Source organism: Thalassophryne amazonica, chromosome 8 (genome assembly GCF_902500255.1).
Source record: "Thalassophryne amazonica chromosome 8, fThaAma1.1, whole genome shotgun sequence".
NCBI lineage: Eukaryota > Metazoa > Chordata > Actinopteri > Batrachoidiformes > Batrachoididae > Thalassophryne > Thalassophryne amazonica.
In genome coordinates, this window is record NC_047110.1 from 22426956 (window position 1) to 22443062 (window position 16107).

At 41.2% G+C, this 16107-nt stretch overlaps 1 protein-coding gene across 2 annotated transcripts in view; it reads right to left on the reverse strand.

Moving 5' to 3' along the window:
- Positions 1-16107, reverse strand: part of psma1 (proteasome 20S subunit alpha 1) — a 36447-nt gene that overhangs the window by 956 nt on the left and 19384 nt on the right. For both annotated transcript variants that reach the window (XM_034175864.1, XM_034175863.1), the window contains exons 6-9: positions 13983-14053; positions 9939-10068; positions 8698-8777; positions 7916-8020 (exon numbers count right to left, since the gene is read on the reverse strand). In XM_034175864.1, the coding sequence (XP_034031755.1) occupies positions 7916-8020; positions 8698-8777; positions 9939-10068; positions 13983-14053 (386 nt within the window). The remainder of the gene's footprint in view (positions 1-7915; positions 8021-8697; positions 8778-9938; positions 10069-13982; positions 14054-16107) is intronic.

Below are 16107 nucleotides of genomic sequence, written 5' to 3' on the forward strand. Positions count from 1 at the left end.
TATATATATATATATATATATATATATATACACATACATACATACACACACACACACACAATGAGGAAAATAAGTATTTTAACACTTTTGCAAGTTATCCCACTTAGAAATCATGGAGGGGTCTAAAATTTTCATCTTAGGTGCACGTCCACTGTGAGAGACAATCTAAAAAAAAAAAAAAAAAAAAAAAATCCGGAAATCACAATGTATGATTTTTTTTTAATAATTTATTTGTATGTTACTGCTGCAAATAAGTATTTGAACACCTGTGAAAATCAATGTTAATATTTGGTACAATAGCCTTTGTTTGCAATTACAGAGGTCAAACGTTTCCTGTAGTTTTTCACCAGGTTTGCACACACTGCAGCAGGGATTTTGGTCCACTCCTCCATATACGAGGTCTGTTAGAAAAATATCCGACCTTTTTATTTTTTTGCAAAAACCATATGGATTTGAATCACGTGATTGCATCAGCCAAGCTTGAACCTTCGTGCGAATGCCTGAGATTTTTCACACCTGTCGGTTGCGTCATTCGCCTGTGAGCAGGCTTTGTGTGAGCAGTAGTCCATCCCTCTCGTCGGATTTTTATTGCGAATAAAATGTCTGAACGATTTGGAGCTTTGCTGCATCAATTTTTTCCAGAAACTGTGAGAGACCTCCAGGTGGACACCATTCGGAAAATTCAGATGGATTTCACGGACAATTTTATGGGGATTACACAGATTAAGGAGTGCTCCAGCCGGTTTAAAGACCGCCCACAGCGTCTGAGAGCGCGGCGCACTCCGAGCGCCGATCGACAGACTGAAACCCTGCTGAAACAACCAGATCATTTCCAAAGTGAAGGCTTTGTTGATCCGGGATGTGGTCTGACTTCCACAGAAATGGCAGAAGATGTGGACATCAAGACTTTTTCGGCACATTCCACTGTTACAGGAGTTTTTGTCATGGAAAGAGAAGCGGAGGGATGCGCCACGGAGCCGCTCATGGTGCGGACAAAAGCACCTCCGTGTTGGTCTCACAGGACGGCTTTCAGATGGCTTTCAGACGGCTTTCGGTGGCTTTTCAGTCGTGTGACTATCCGAGAAATTGTGAATGAGCTGGACATGCCAGAACATGTCCTGTGAGGCTTCATCACGGCGTTGCTTTGCACCATGCGGCTTTGTGCCGACGCACAAATTTCTCCACACGTCTGTCTCAATGTGCTGATGTCCACGTCTTCTGCAATTTCTGTGGAAGTCAGACGACGTCCCGGATCAACAAAGCCTTCACTTTGGTAATGAACGGCACATTCCACTGTTACAGGAGTTTTTGTCATGGAAAGAGGAGCGGAGAAATTCGCGCGTCGGGACAGAGCCGCATGGCGCAAAGCAACGCTGTGATGAAGCCTCACAGGACATTTCCTGGCATGTCCAGCTCATTCACAATTTCTCGGATAGTCACACGACTGAAAAGCCACTGAAAGCCGTCTGAAAGCCATCTGAAAGCCGTCCTGTGAGACCAACACGGAGGTGCTTTTGTCCGCGCCATGAGCGGCTCCGTGGCGCATCCCTCCGCTTCTCTTTCCATGACAAAAACTCCTGTAACAGTGGAATGTGCCGAAAAACTCTTGATGTCCACGTCTTCTGCCATTTCTGTGGAAGTCAGACCACATCCCGGATCAACAAAGCCTTCATTTTGGAAATGATCTGGTTGTTTCAGCGGGGTTTCAGCCTGTCGATCAGCGCTCGGAGTGCGCCGCACTCTCAGACACTGTGGGCAGTCTTTAAACTGGCTGGAGCACTCCTTAATCTGTGTAATCCCCATAAAATCGTCCCTGAAAGCCATCTGAATTTTCCGAATGGTGTCCACCTGGAGGTCTTTCACAGTTTCTGGAAAAATTTGATGCAGCAAAGCTCCAAATCGTTCAGACATTTTATTCGCAATAAAAATCCAACGAGAGGGGTGGACCACTGCTCACACAAAGCCTGCTTACAAGCAAATGACGCAACCGACAGGCGTAAAAAAACTCACGCATGCGCACAAAGGTTCAAGCTTCGCTGATGCAATCACACGTGATTCAAATCCATAAGGTTTTTGCAAAAAATAAAGAGGTCGGATACTTTTTACCTTAGTAAGATTTAAGAAACTACTCAAAAAGAACATTATGTCTAAGTATCATAAAGAAGCAAATATAATTTGATTTATATGGAATGTTCAATTTATAAGTGGGACTTATTGTATATTTGAATGTGTGGGTATGTATATGCGTATGTAGATATACTCAACAAAAATATAAACGCAACACTTTTGGTTTTGCTCCCATTTTGTATGAGATGAACTCAAAGATCTAAAACTTTTTCCACATACACAATATCACCATTTCCCTCAAATATTGTTCACAAACCAGTCAAAATCTGTGATAGTGAACACTTCTCCTTTGCTGAGATAATCCATCCCACCTCACAGGTGTGCCATATCAAGATGCTGATTAGACACCATGATTAGTGCACAGGTGTGCCTTAGACTGCCCACAATAAAAGGCCACTCTGAAAGGTGCAGTTTTATCACACAGCACAATGCCACAGATGTCGCAAGATTTGAGGGAGCCTGCAGTTGGCATGCTGACAGCAGGAATGTCAACCAGAGCTGTTGCTCGTGTATTGAATGTTCATTTCTCTATCATAAGCCGTCTCCAAAGTCGTTTCAGAGAATTTGACAGTACATCCAACCAGCCTCACAGCCGCAGACCACATGTAACCACACCAGCCCAGGACCTCCACATCCAGCATGTTCACCTCCAAGATCGTCTGAGACCAGCCACTCGGACAGCTGCTGAAACAATCGGTTTGCATAACCAAAGATTTTCTGCACAAACTGTCAGAAACCATCTCTGGGAAGCTCATCTGCATGCTCGTCGTCCTCATCGGGGTCTTGACCTGACTCCAGTTCGTCGTCGTAACCGACTTGAGTGGGCAAATGCTCACATTCGCTGCCGTTTGGCACGTTGGAGAGGTGTTCTCTTCACGGATGATGCGAAGGAGATGTGTTGCACTTCATGAGGCAAATGGTGGTCACACCAGATACTGACTGGTATCCCCCCCAATAAAACAAAACTGCACCTTTCAGAGTGGCCTTTTATTGTGGGCAGTCTAAGGCACACCTGTGCACTAATCATGGTGTCTAATCAGCATCTTGATATGGCACACCTGTGAGGTGGGATGGATTATCTCAGCAAAGGAGAAGTGCTCACTATCACAGATTTCGACTGGTTTGTGAACAATATTTGAGGGAAATGGTGATATTGTGTATGTGGAAAAAGTTTTAGATCTTTGAGTTCATCTCATACAAAATGGGAGCAAAACCAAAAGTGTTGCGTTTATATTTTTGTTGAGTATATATAGATATGGGTAGGTGTATATGTATATAAGTGACTGTGTATATGTATGTATATATTTATGTTTGTAAAGTATATAGGTATATATGGCACAGCCCAAGCAGAGGGTCACCCCCAAGAGCCTGGTCTGCTTAAGGTTTCTTCTTTATAGGGAGTTTTTCCTCACCACAGTTGCCTAGTGCTTGCTCTGGGGGTTGATAAGGTTAGTCCTTACTGGCGTAAAATGCCTTGATTCGACTTTCTTGTGATCTGGTACTATATAAATATAATTATAAGTGACTAGTATATTGATGTGTATGTCTGTGTCGACATGTAGTAGTGAATTTGTATTTATGTAAATATGACTGATTAGAATTGTTGGACTTGTACTAGCAGGGGTGGGCGCTAATAAGCTTTGCTTCAGCCCACACCCTTTCGGACTCACTAGTTTTGTCTGTGTTTGTTTGTGGAATTGTTCATTTTTTTCTATTTGAATATTTTGTGTGCCGAATAAAAAAAACTTTGTCACTTGTCACTTTGTCACTTTTCTAACAGACCTCGTAGATCTTCTCTAGATCTTTCAGGTTTGGAGTTTCAGCTCCCTCCAGAGATTTTCTATTGAGTTCAGGTCTGGAGACTGGCCAGGCCACTTCAGGACCTTGAAATGTTTCTTACGGAGCCCCTCCTTAGTTGCCCTGGCTGTGTGTTTGGGGTCACTGTCATGCTGGAAGACCCAGCCATGACCCATCTTCAATGCTCTTACTGAGGGAAGGAGGTTGTTTGCCAAAATCTCACAATACATGACCCCATCCATCCTTCCTTTAATACGGTGCAGTCGTCCTGTCCCCTTTGCAGAAGAGCACCCCCAGAGTATGATGTTTCCACCCCCATGGGATGGTTTTCTTGGGGTTGTTCTCATCCTCTAAACATGGTAAGTGGAGTTGATTCCAAAAAGCTCTATTTTGGTTTCATCTGACCACATGACCTTCTCCCATGCCTCCTCTGGATCATCCAGATGGTCACTGGTGAACTTCAAACAGGCCTGGACATGTGCTGGCTTGAGCAGGGGGACCTTGCTGCCCTGCAGGATTTTAAATCACAACAGCATCATGTGTTACTAATGTAATCTTTGTGACTGTGGTCCCAGCTCTCTTCAGGTCATTGACCAGGTCCTCCTCTGTAGTTCTGAGCTTCTCAGAATCATCTTTACCCCACAAGGTGAGATCTTGCATGGAATCCCAGACCGAGGGAGATTGACAGTCATCTTGTGTTTCTTCCACTTTCTAATAAATAATCACAACAGTTGTTGTCTTCTACCAAAATGCTGGCCTGTTGTCCTGTAGTCCATCCCAGCCTTGTGCAGGTCAACAGTTTTGTCCCTGGTGTCCTTAGACAGCTCTTTGGTCTTGGCTATGGTGGACAGGTTGGAGTGTGATTGATTGTGTGAACAGGTGTCTTTTATACAGGTAACAAGTTCAAACAGGTGCAATTAATACAGGTAAAGAGTGCAGAATAAGAGGGCTTCTTAAAGAAAAATTAACAGGTCTGTGAGAGCCAGAATTCTTGGTAGTTGGTAGGGGATCAAATACTTATTTGCAGCAGTATCATACAAATAAATTTCTGGTATTAAAAAAAAAAAAAAATAAATCATACATTGTGATTTCTGGATTTTTTTTTTTAGATTATGTCTCTCACAGTGGACATGCACCCAAGATGAAAATCTCAGACCCCTCCATGATTTCTAAGTGGGAGAACTTGCAAAACAGCAGGTTGTTCAAATACTTATTTTCCTAACTGTATGTAGTCTGCTGGAGCCTCATGCTGCAGTGTGTTTCGTTGAATGATTTGCTGGTATCAACTGTGTGTTCTGCATTAAGGTGATATGTAAGTACTCCACTGATTAAAAAAAAAAAAAAATTATTGCGTTTAAAAAAATGTTGGCGTTAATTAATGTCTTAACTGCCTTAATGTGATAAGGTGTTAACTTGCCCAGCCCTACATTTTTTATATCATCCAAAAGTGAAGCTCTGAATACCGTATTTACTCTAATAAATGCTCCTCTTGATTTTTTTCATCACTTTGCGTGTAGTGAAATTGTCAATTCCTGACAGAACAGAGTAAAATGAAAAATAAACCTTTATCACTGCCACAAAATCTCATCAAGTCTGTTCTGGTTTCCATGTTGCTGATGCAGCTCTCGTGCCTCGTTTTCAGCCCGCCATTTCTTGTTCCTCCACCACTCCCGGACGCGTTTCCAAGTGGTATGGTGTAGAGCAAGACACGGGAGTGGATTTTCACTCCCGTCCCATCCCGCTCCCAGAAAAAAAAAAAAATCCCATCCTGTCCCAATCCTGGACTGGAGTAAAAAAATAAATCCCATCCCGTCCCACTCCTGTAAAGATGACTCCCAATCCCATCCCGCTCCCACTCAAAATCAGTCCCACTCCCATATATCTTGCGCCGTGATGATCAGGGACTGAATATGTAGTGACGTGGAGTGATGTCTGGAGTTTGACTGAAGATGTAAACATGTCCTGTATCTGGCAGCAGCCTGTGAGCAGGACCACAGCAAACAACGGAGTTTCTTTCTCTGTTTATTTTACGTGCGCGCGCGAGCGAATCGTCTGTGGAGAATATTTTATTAATTAACTACACAGATGTATAATAAAACAAATGGTGACTGGTTTCTAAACACAATTATGACAGAGGTTTTGGAGCAAGCAGCAGCACCACAGCAAACAGCGGAGTTTCTTTCTCTGTTTATTTTACGTGCGTGTGTGAGCGAATCGTCTGTGGAGAATATTTTATTAATTAACTACACAGATGTATAATAAAACAAATGGTGACTGGTTTCTAAACACAATTATGACAGAGGTTTTGGAGCAAGCAGCAGCACCACAGCAAACAGCGGAGTTTCTTTCTCTGTTTATTTTACGTGTGTGTGTGAGCGAATCGTCTGTGGAGAATATTTTATTAATTAACTACACAGATGTATAATAAAACAAATGGTGACTGGTTTCTAAACACAATTATGACAGAGTTTTTTGGTGGAAGAGCGCGATGCAGCAAGCAGCGGAGTTTCTTTTTCTTTTTTTTAATTGTGTACATGTGCGCACGTGAACGGGACAGTTGGTCCTCAAGTTGGGTCCTGCAGAGGTGGAAGGACCGCTGAAAGCAGCTGTCATCCAGACTCAGCTCCTGCAGCAAATAATAATACTCTCTGTATTGGGAGCTTTCCACAACAACTCGCTCCGTGTGATCAAGGTCCGTCATGTTAACTTGACTGACAACCGGAGCCGGCGAGCGGAATGGAAGCTCCTCCTATTTGATGACGCACCGGGGCGAATTTTCGCAGCAAAAGCAGAGCGACACACCGGGCGAAGGAGGCGCGTCCGTCGCCACGCGACCCCCGCGAATTTGTAGCGTCTGATCGCGCCCGGTGTGAACGCGTTTTGGTTGTTTTAAATAGATGAAAATCATCATCTATTTTTGGCATTCCCGCTCCTGCCCGCTCCCGTTCATTTTTATTCCTGTCCCATGCCAATCACGAGATTGATAAAATTCTGACTCCCATCCCGCGGGAATCCCGCAGGAATCACGTGACCCACGGGAATTCCCGAAAAATGTCATCCTCTAGTATGGTGCTTCCCTTTCTCTTTTGCTTCTTTCACAACTTTTAGCGTGAATGCTGCAGAGTAAAAACATTTGCGCTGAGCCATTTTATGCAACTGTGTAGTAGCTACAGTACAACACCATGCACAGCTGTATTCATCATACTATGAAAACCTTATTGGAACCATGTTGAACAGAAGCATCTGTATTTGCTGCATTTCAGCACTTTTACTAAGGTTTTATCCCCCCCCCACTAGGGTGCATCAAAAAATTTCAAGGATGGAAATCTAACTTTTACCTATGCTTAATTTTTTTACATTGGTATAGGGTATGTCACATGTTAAATATTATGGAAATCCATACATGTTTAGAGGTCCCACCGAATGCAACAAATTATGCTCAAAAGCCCCGAAATCATATAATATTGTGTATTTGGTGTGTACATTTGCATTGTGCATATATCACAATTTATAGTATGAACTGCCAAAAAGTTGTAGTTTTTAATGAATAAATTGCAATTTAAATTTCTGATTTGAACTTGAATCATATAAAACCTGATTTAAACACACGATACGTCCCATTTTCGTCCAAGCTTATGTTCTGAAAGCTTCAGAATGTTCTCTACAGTATTGTCCATTTTTAAGAAAAATGGTTGACCATCCAAATTTTCCCAAATATACAAGTGGCCGGTAGGACCTCTAAATATTGAGCAAATGCAATAGTATTGGGTTTGGATATGTGAGAAGAACAAGTGTAAAAAAAAAAAAAAAAAATTAGACAGGGTAAAAGTACATTCTACGATAAAAAAAAAGAAAGAAAAAAATTAGCATAATAACATGATGCACCCTACCCCCACCACCACTTTCATTTTCACCTGTCTGTATTTCACATTACAACATGATTGTTGTTCCCTGAACTGAAGGCAAGTACAAGTGCAAGTTGATGTGGTACCTTTCGCTGTGGCCTCTCCTCTAGCCCCTCCAGGAAGGGAGCAACATCATCATCATCATAAATGGTGAATTCCATGTTCTCTCCCACGATGCCAATTGAAACGTTCTGCAGGAGAGACATACACAGATGCAGTCTTTATGCCAGTGGATGGACCGCCTGCAAACTCTGACAGGCAACCACTTCAAGCAAGGAAAACCATGAAAGAAAACCAACCAATTCATCAAGTTCAGGTGTGGGCTAAACTTGAAGGACCCACTACTGTAAACCAGTAATATTGTGGAAACCACAAAGATATTGGACACAGCCAATAAGGTCCAATATGGCCTAGGTGTCTACTAGCATGTTAAGTAATTATGCAAGAGTGTCAGGCACCCTAAATGCTTCACAAAACATGGTATTTGACTTATTTTCCCCCCCTTCAGTATGTCACCAGAAAACACATCTGAAATGTCCTAACAATGCTATGCCAAGCAACACATTTAATGTGATTAAAAATTAAATAAAATTAATCTGTTGATTAAACTGCAAACAATTTCCCCCCAAAATAACAGATTTCTGTGTAATTGTAATTCATTGCTGATATTCACTCAGTAATAAAATAATAACCCAGATTGGATTCATGGTGAAACAACAAATTATTGAGCTGCTGTAAACATGTAGATATATGCAGCACAGTCAAATTATCCAAAAGCCTTGTGAGTCTGACTTTTAAATTCACAATACCTGCTGCGATGTTTACATTTCCAGTTATACAGAGTCAGGACTGGACAGAGGTTGTGTACCTTGGTAGTGAGATCCTGCTCAGTGGGGAGAGTTTCTCTCAGAGCACGTAGGCCATGCTGAACTAGATCATTCAGATTACCTAAGAAAAAAAAAGTTGCCTGAGTGACCATATTTCCACTCCACACAACACAACATAACCAGAACTCAGCCAGCAGAAATGTGTCTGTGTGCGGTGAAAGTGTTCCCAGCTGGATGCCGTGCTTTGAAGAGACATTCACTTGTCTTGGCAGTGCCATACAAGTTCCTGGGTCTTCAGCCTTTGAGATCAAGAGGTGCCTAGGAAAAGCTTATGGAGTCATGAGGTCATACGAAAGACACGTTTGGCGATGCTTTGCAGGAAAACAAAGGTCCAAGTCTTTCGGGTCCTGATGCTACATGCTGCACCGCTGTCAGATTTGGATGCTAACCTGTGATCTAAGGCGACGAATTGATGTCTTTAGTACTAGAACTCTTTGAAGCATCCTTGGAAACTGCTTGAATGACTGTGTCAATCGAGTGGCTACTTAAAGAGACTAAGATGAGGACTTTCACTTGCATTGTGAAGGAGCGTCGGCGACATTTTGGCCAAGGCCAAGGGGACACCCACAGTTGACATGGCTGAGGCAGACAGATGGCATTTTAGAGTTGTAGGAATGGGCCGGTGGTTTCCATCTAGGACCCAAGGCAGTCCCATGGTGTTGTGGATGCCGCAAAACGCAGCAGCAGCACATGCTCCCTCACTTGGCTTGATTTGAAACTGCTAGAATTTGCCATCATTGCAACAGGTCAAGCAGTCCAAGCACTTGCACACTATGACCTGTAGAGATGCTACTCTGATTAGCTCAGTGACTCAGGGCAAATGTCGTGCAGGAATATAATGCTGTTTGTTTGAGAATGGGCAAGTGGCTACAGCAGCAGGCAACTCAGCATGCAGTTTTCTTCGCAAGCACAGGAGGAAAACAATAAATAAAATAAAATTGTATCCATGAATGAGCAAGAATAACTTTGTGTCAAACAAATGGTTTCTTCAGTGCCTCAGCACTAGGACACTAACAACAAGAAAAGGACAAGTTGCCTCAGTGTGACTGCAGCAAATTCAAGAAGGCAATGCTTGACACGGTTTGATGAACTGGAATACATGCAGTTGGAGGATAGTGAGTTATAATGTTTTTAGCCACGATGTATGTAAATTTATTTCTCAACTGTACTTCAAAAACCTGATCCTTATATGATTGTGTAGAATCGGAGACTATAATCTTACAGTCAGCAAACTTGTCCATGCACCTCTCCAGGTAGGTGCGTGCAGACTGAGATCGTGCACCAATGGACATAGCTTTGCAGTCAAAGTAGTTTGCTGACGGACAGGTCTGGAAGATGTGAGGTCCCATGTCCTGTGAAGCAAAGTGAAATAAAAATGAAGTATATTCAATATATATGTATATATACACACACAAACACCTTCTATAATGCTACACAGGGGTCATTCCATGTCAATTCAAAGAATATTTGAGGGGCCTCACGCACTTTGTCTCAGATTTTATTTAAATTTTAATCAAATATTCCCAGACTATTCAGAACAACAAATCTGAAGTTTGAGGCCTGTAGGCTTATATCCACCTGCACGATGAGCAATGCAGTGAATGGGGTACTGCGTGTCTGGACATGTTCAAAGCTGCTGCTGTCAGTCTGGTTGGAGTAAGAATGACTGCACATCTTCCTCCCTGTTCTTTTTGGTCTGATGAAAGTGAATGTCATCACACTTCTTTCTGCAGGTGATATTTTGATGATCGATATTTCAAATTTCTTTAAACAGACCAATAAACACTGAATAGCAGTTTTTCTAGTGGTATTGATCAGTCTTGTCAGAGTCATGTAATGTTTTGGAATAACACTTTTCAATTTCATGGTTTCTTGTAGAAAACAAGGGGTCAAGCCCACCACAGACTTAGATGATGCAAGAAGAGAACTTCTGCTTTGCTTTCAAGGTCTGCTTTCAAGGTCACCAAACACTGAAAATCTACCTGCGACAATCGGCATTGGTGCAATATTTGAAATGTCATATCTCTGCCACTGTTAGAACTATTAGATCACTACTTTTCATATGTGTACAATTTCCTTTGGTAATTTAGAAATTGATGGGTCATGCCATTCTCCTACAAAAATAGCAAAGAAATGGTAAAACCTGGTTTGCCAGTTGTTTGCAGATCTGAAACCTGGAAGACTGGGAAGTTAAAGAAAACTATAGCACTGTATGGACACTCAGCAGTATTGGTCTCTCTAAACACTAGAAACATTGATATTCCATATGAAAGCATCACAGTAACATATTACATACCTTTAACCAGCAGCTGATTTTCAGTATTCATATAAGTATTTTCATTGCACTAATTATACAGAAATGATAAAAACAGAGTTTTGATTTTTCAACATTTATGATTAATCTGTAAGCACTTGTAGAATGCAGACAGTTATCAACAAAGTACCAAAAAATATTAAACAAAGCCATAAAGGCAAAATAAAAAGTAAGTAAACACAGTATTGTAAATATAACATGTAAATAAATTGTCTAACTGACCAATATCATAGGCTGACTATGAAGCCCAGCTTCTGCACAAATTGAGTTTGGAGCCAAGTTTGGACCTGTATAGTCACTGCAGTAAACATCTAGCACCCAATCTGCTGCTATAAGTTCTAAATTACCAAAATAAACTGTACACATCTGAAAAGCAGTGATCTAATAGTTCTAAAAGTGGTAAAGATATGACATTCCAATTATTGCACCGATGTCGATTGTCGCGGTTAGATTTTCAATGTTTGGTGACCTTGAGCCACCTCTAAATAATTTCTGATTGGCAAACAATTTTACATGTGAGAATGACTCACCAAAAGGAAACTTTTTGGTGGGTGAGACTCGAAATTTTTTAAAGTTGGCATTTTTTGGGACACCCTAGCCCACATGAGCTTTTCTTCCAATAAATTTCGACCACAAAATGTTTTTTTTTTTCAGATTTGATTTCAGAGGTTTCTCCCACAATAACTGTTTACCACAGATATGCCAAATTTACATATTTCATAGCCAGTATAGCTGGCATTAAGGAGCCAAGAAATGGCAAGGCTTCTTTAAGTGTAATGGTATGCTTCAGTGTCTCAAACATGGATGCTCGCAATAGTCAATGTAATATTTTTCCATAGTTTGAGCATACATAAACTTCACAGTTTAGTGTCAATGTCTGTTGTTTAACTATAGTCCAAGTTTGGGTGTCCATGACAACTGCCACAGAAAATTCCAGGTCTCTAAGTCCATTACTTGTATTTGTTGACATATTCTACCTTGAACATGGCTCCAGAAATGATGGCCATAATTTTTGCCTAAAAAATGGCAGACCCCATGCACACTAAATCGGGCAAATTTCAGAAATTACTTGGCCTACAGGCCTCAAACTTTAGATTTGTTGTTCTGAACAGTTTGGGAATATTTGATTAAAATTTGAAGAAAATCCGAGACAAAGTACATGAGGCCCTCCTTGAATCGACATGGCCCTCCTTGACCCACAGGTGAGACTCTTGTAAAGGAAACTGTTAAGTGCAGAACCAAAACTCTGCTTTAGATGAGTTGACTTAACTCTTCAGCTTTTTTTTTTTGCTCTTAGATTTTTAATATGGGACCAGTTCAACACACTGATCCCCAAATGCAACCAAATTCCACACTATTAACTCAACATGACAATAAATCATTCAAAGGCTTTTAACAACTTCTACTAACTTTTCATTCATGTGTGTTTCATGTCATTCTCTCCTACACAGTGTGTCATTAAAGGCAGGTGTCAGGATCAAAAGACGAACAAGTCACATGCAAGCCATCTTTAATCTTTCTCATTAAACTTTGACTTTTACTGACTATTTCATTCACGCAATGGAAAGAATATTTGCATGAGTTGGAAGGTAGAATGTTCCATTTAATGAGGAGAAACTGTCTACAGATAGCTGATTTGTCATGCAAAATCTATCACTATAGAAAAAAAAAAATCCTCATCTGTGATAGCAGACTGACTGGACAGACACTATATTCCTGCTGAGGTTGAGTGCTTTTACCACCGTACACATTATAAGTTAGTTGTTAATGATTTACTGTTGTCACAGAAACAAACCCCACAAAAATAACTTTTTCTTTTGAAGAAAGCATTTCATCACAGTATCTGCACTTTTCAAAAATGGTATATGGACATGGGGCCTTACTCTGAAATAGCTTGAAAATGATATGGTTACCAAGCAAAAATCAAAAGATTCCTGAGGTGGGTCCCCAAAGTTTCAAGATCCCAACAATGCCCCTGATGTAGGTAAAAATATGGTCTCAACTGTAATATACAAGGTTCTCTTTGGGGTTAAAAAATGTTAGGCATTGTGGCTAATTGTTGACAATTTCAATTAGCCACATGGCAAGTTGATTAACCATACATTGATTCAAAAGAAAAAGAATGCAAAATGTAAATTCAAATGACCTTTAATGTAAACCACTATTTAAAACAAAACAAAAAACAACAGCATTACAGCTTTGACGTGTCTACTGTGATTTCAGTTCACACTTTTCTGCTCTGTATTCTGTAGGCTCTTCTGTGCCTCACTCAGCTCCTTAATACCATCTATGCGATAGGAGGTAGATTGTAGAAATAAAGCAAAGAAGCAGTTCAGGGAGCATTTCCACCGACATACCAGAGTTACAAGGGACAATTTCTTAAGAATGTTCGATGACTGACTCGCTGGGTGCTATGTTGAGAAATGTTGGCTTCTCAAAGGCTTGAGAACCACACCCTACTTTTTCTGGGTCAGGCTCAAACATTTCAGTTGTCCCTTGTATATGTATGCACCACACGTTAATGAACATCTCCAAATCATCAAAGACGAGCTTGACTTCAACCCAAGGCTGACCCTGAAATAACGTTTTTGTTAATAACAGTCGCTTACCATGGACATACAAAAAGTTCCCACAAGGAATTGAACGCTTTTCCCTACCAAGAATGAAATGCCTTACTAACTACACTACAGAACTGCCAACTCAGGCATGCAGATCGCATCTTAAATGTGTGATAAAAGTCATTTTAAACATTAATATATCAGCCAACTATTTTCAAAGTGATGCTGCGGCCACATCATGTGTCCTGTCCAGAAAATGAAGCAGTGACCCCCAGTGTGTGTTGCAATCCAATGTGCTTTTTTGTGTACTCTTGTGGATATATTTGGGGTGAGGATGACACAACTACTGTCACTGTAAACCTGTACTGATACAAAACAAATCAGAAACACTTACATCATAGCCAGCAATGAGGAGTCCAACACCATAGGGCCTCCGTCCATACCTTTGTGTTGGAATTTGGGTTTCTGAAGGTTCAGTCAAGGATCACTTCTGTCATTCAAAAACCTTATTTAATTCTTCTAAAGCTGCGCTGACACTTGCATGACTTTGATGCACGCACGTTGTTGTGACAATCCCACCCGCTGTGTTCCCACCTGGATGTCGTGCTTTGTTCCACCGCCTGCCATGTGCTCTGCACTGGACACTGGGTATATAAAATACTTATTTCGTAGTGGATTAATCATTTTCTTTGCAAGCTGTCTGTTGAAAATGGCTCTAATCGTTTCCTAAATCACAGAGGACCACTCCAGCAGCGCCGTTCGTGTGCTGAATGAGCTGGAGAAAGCATTTGGAGCCGTCTAAAAAGGTAATTATTTGTCATGTTTACATTATCATGGCTTGGTAAAACAGTTGCATGTTCTTTCCTTCTTGTGTGCAGCTGCAAAAGTATGTTTATGATAGATTTAACATCTTGTTATAATCATTCAGAGGAGCTGCGCTCTGATGCAATCCGCTGACGCCACTGTTCACTTCTTTACTCCACTTGGCAAGCTGCACATCGTGTTGGCGAGCAGATCACGCCACGTAGCACAACATTTATGCGTGAACGATTTTTTTGAACATTTCAAAATTCTCTTTGCACAATTGAACACGCCGGCGCCCCTCTCACGTTCAGTCTACACCCGTTAAAGACGAGTTTACTCTCCTGCATGACACAGGTCGTGCAAGTGTGTGAATCAAAGTCACGCAACTGTCATTGCACCTTTATGCCGCGTTCACACCAGATGCCACACGAGCAACGGCGGCGAGAGCTTTCCATGTAATCCCTCTGGAAGGACACATTGTGGCACTACAAAAGTCCAAGCCACGCAATGCGACATGATGGATGCAAATAAAGCGATTCTGAGTGACTGGCACGTTTGTGGTGCAATATCGCGTTGCATCGCGTCATGTCACGTTGCCCTCTTCCCCAAGTTGAAAAATCTGAACTGTTTCGTCTTGTTGTGCCGCGATGATCAATCAGGGACTAGTCACGTGGAGATATCTGGAGATTATACTTGATGTGAACATGTCCTGTCTCTGGCAATCAGCTTGTGAGCAGGACTTATGTCTCTTTTGTCCTTTATTTAACACAATTATGACAGAGTTTGAGGGGAGAGTGATGAACTGCAGCAGCAGCCAGTTTTTTTTTTGTGTTCAAGTGTGCGCGTGAATGAATTGTCCGTGAAGATAATTTTATTAACTACACAGATGTATAATAAAACAAACGGTGACTGGTTTATAACACAATTATGATAGAGTCTGAGGGGAGAATGATGAACTGCAGCAGCAGCCAGTTTTTTTTTTTTCTTTGTTCACATATGCGCACGCGAAAGGGACAGGAGGTCCTCAAACTGGGTCCTGGAGAGGCGGAAGTAACGTTGAAAGCGGCCGTCATCCAGACGCAGCTCCTGCAGCAAATAATGAATTTGTGGTGTCGCGTGGCATCTGGTGTGAATGCAGCATAAGGCAGAAAAAGCAACTACTCACTGAACAGGTCTACCATCACTGACATTCAACAGAAAGCAAAATGTAAAAGGGCTCTTACCATGGCTAGGTAATATAATGATCACAATGACATATGATTATAAGATTTACACTAGTAATAATGACAAGGTCTGGACATTTACACTCACTCAGTTTGTGTGCATGACCATTTCCTACCACAAAAGGAGGTGAACTATTGGTGCTGAATAAAGTGCTGGAAATGGGGCAAAATAAGTGAATAAGGAAAAATTCATGAAATGACTCAGATTTCATAAAGTATGTAACTAAAGTCCGATGATGGTTTTTAAATTTATCTAAAAAGATAATCCGATAATGAAAACATTATCTTCGATAATTATCTGTTATCGGATTATTGGAAGTGTGCCCACCACTGCCCCTATGTAAGGATGAAGCCAGCACCTGTTGAACATGCTTTTCTCTTTGAAAGCCTGAGGAAAATGGGACGTTCAAGACATTTTTCAGAAGAACAGCATAGTTTGATTAAAAAGTTGATTGGAGAGGGGAAAACTTATATGCAGGTGCAAAAAATTAT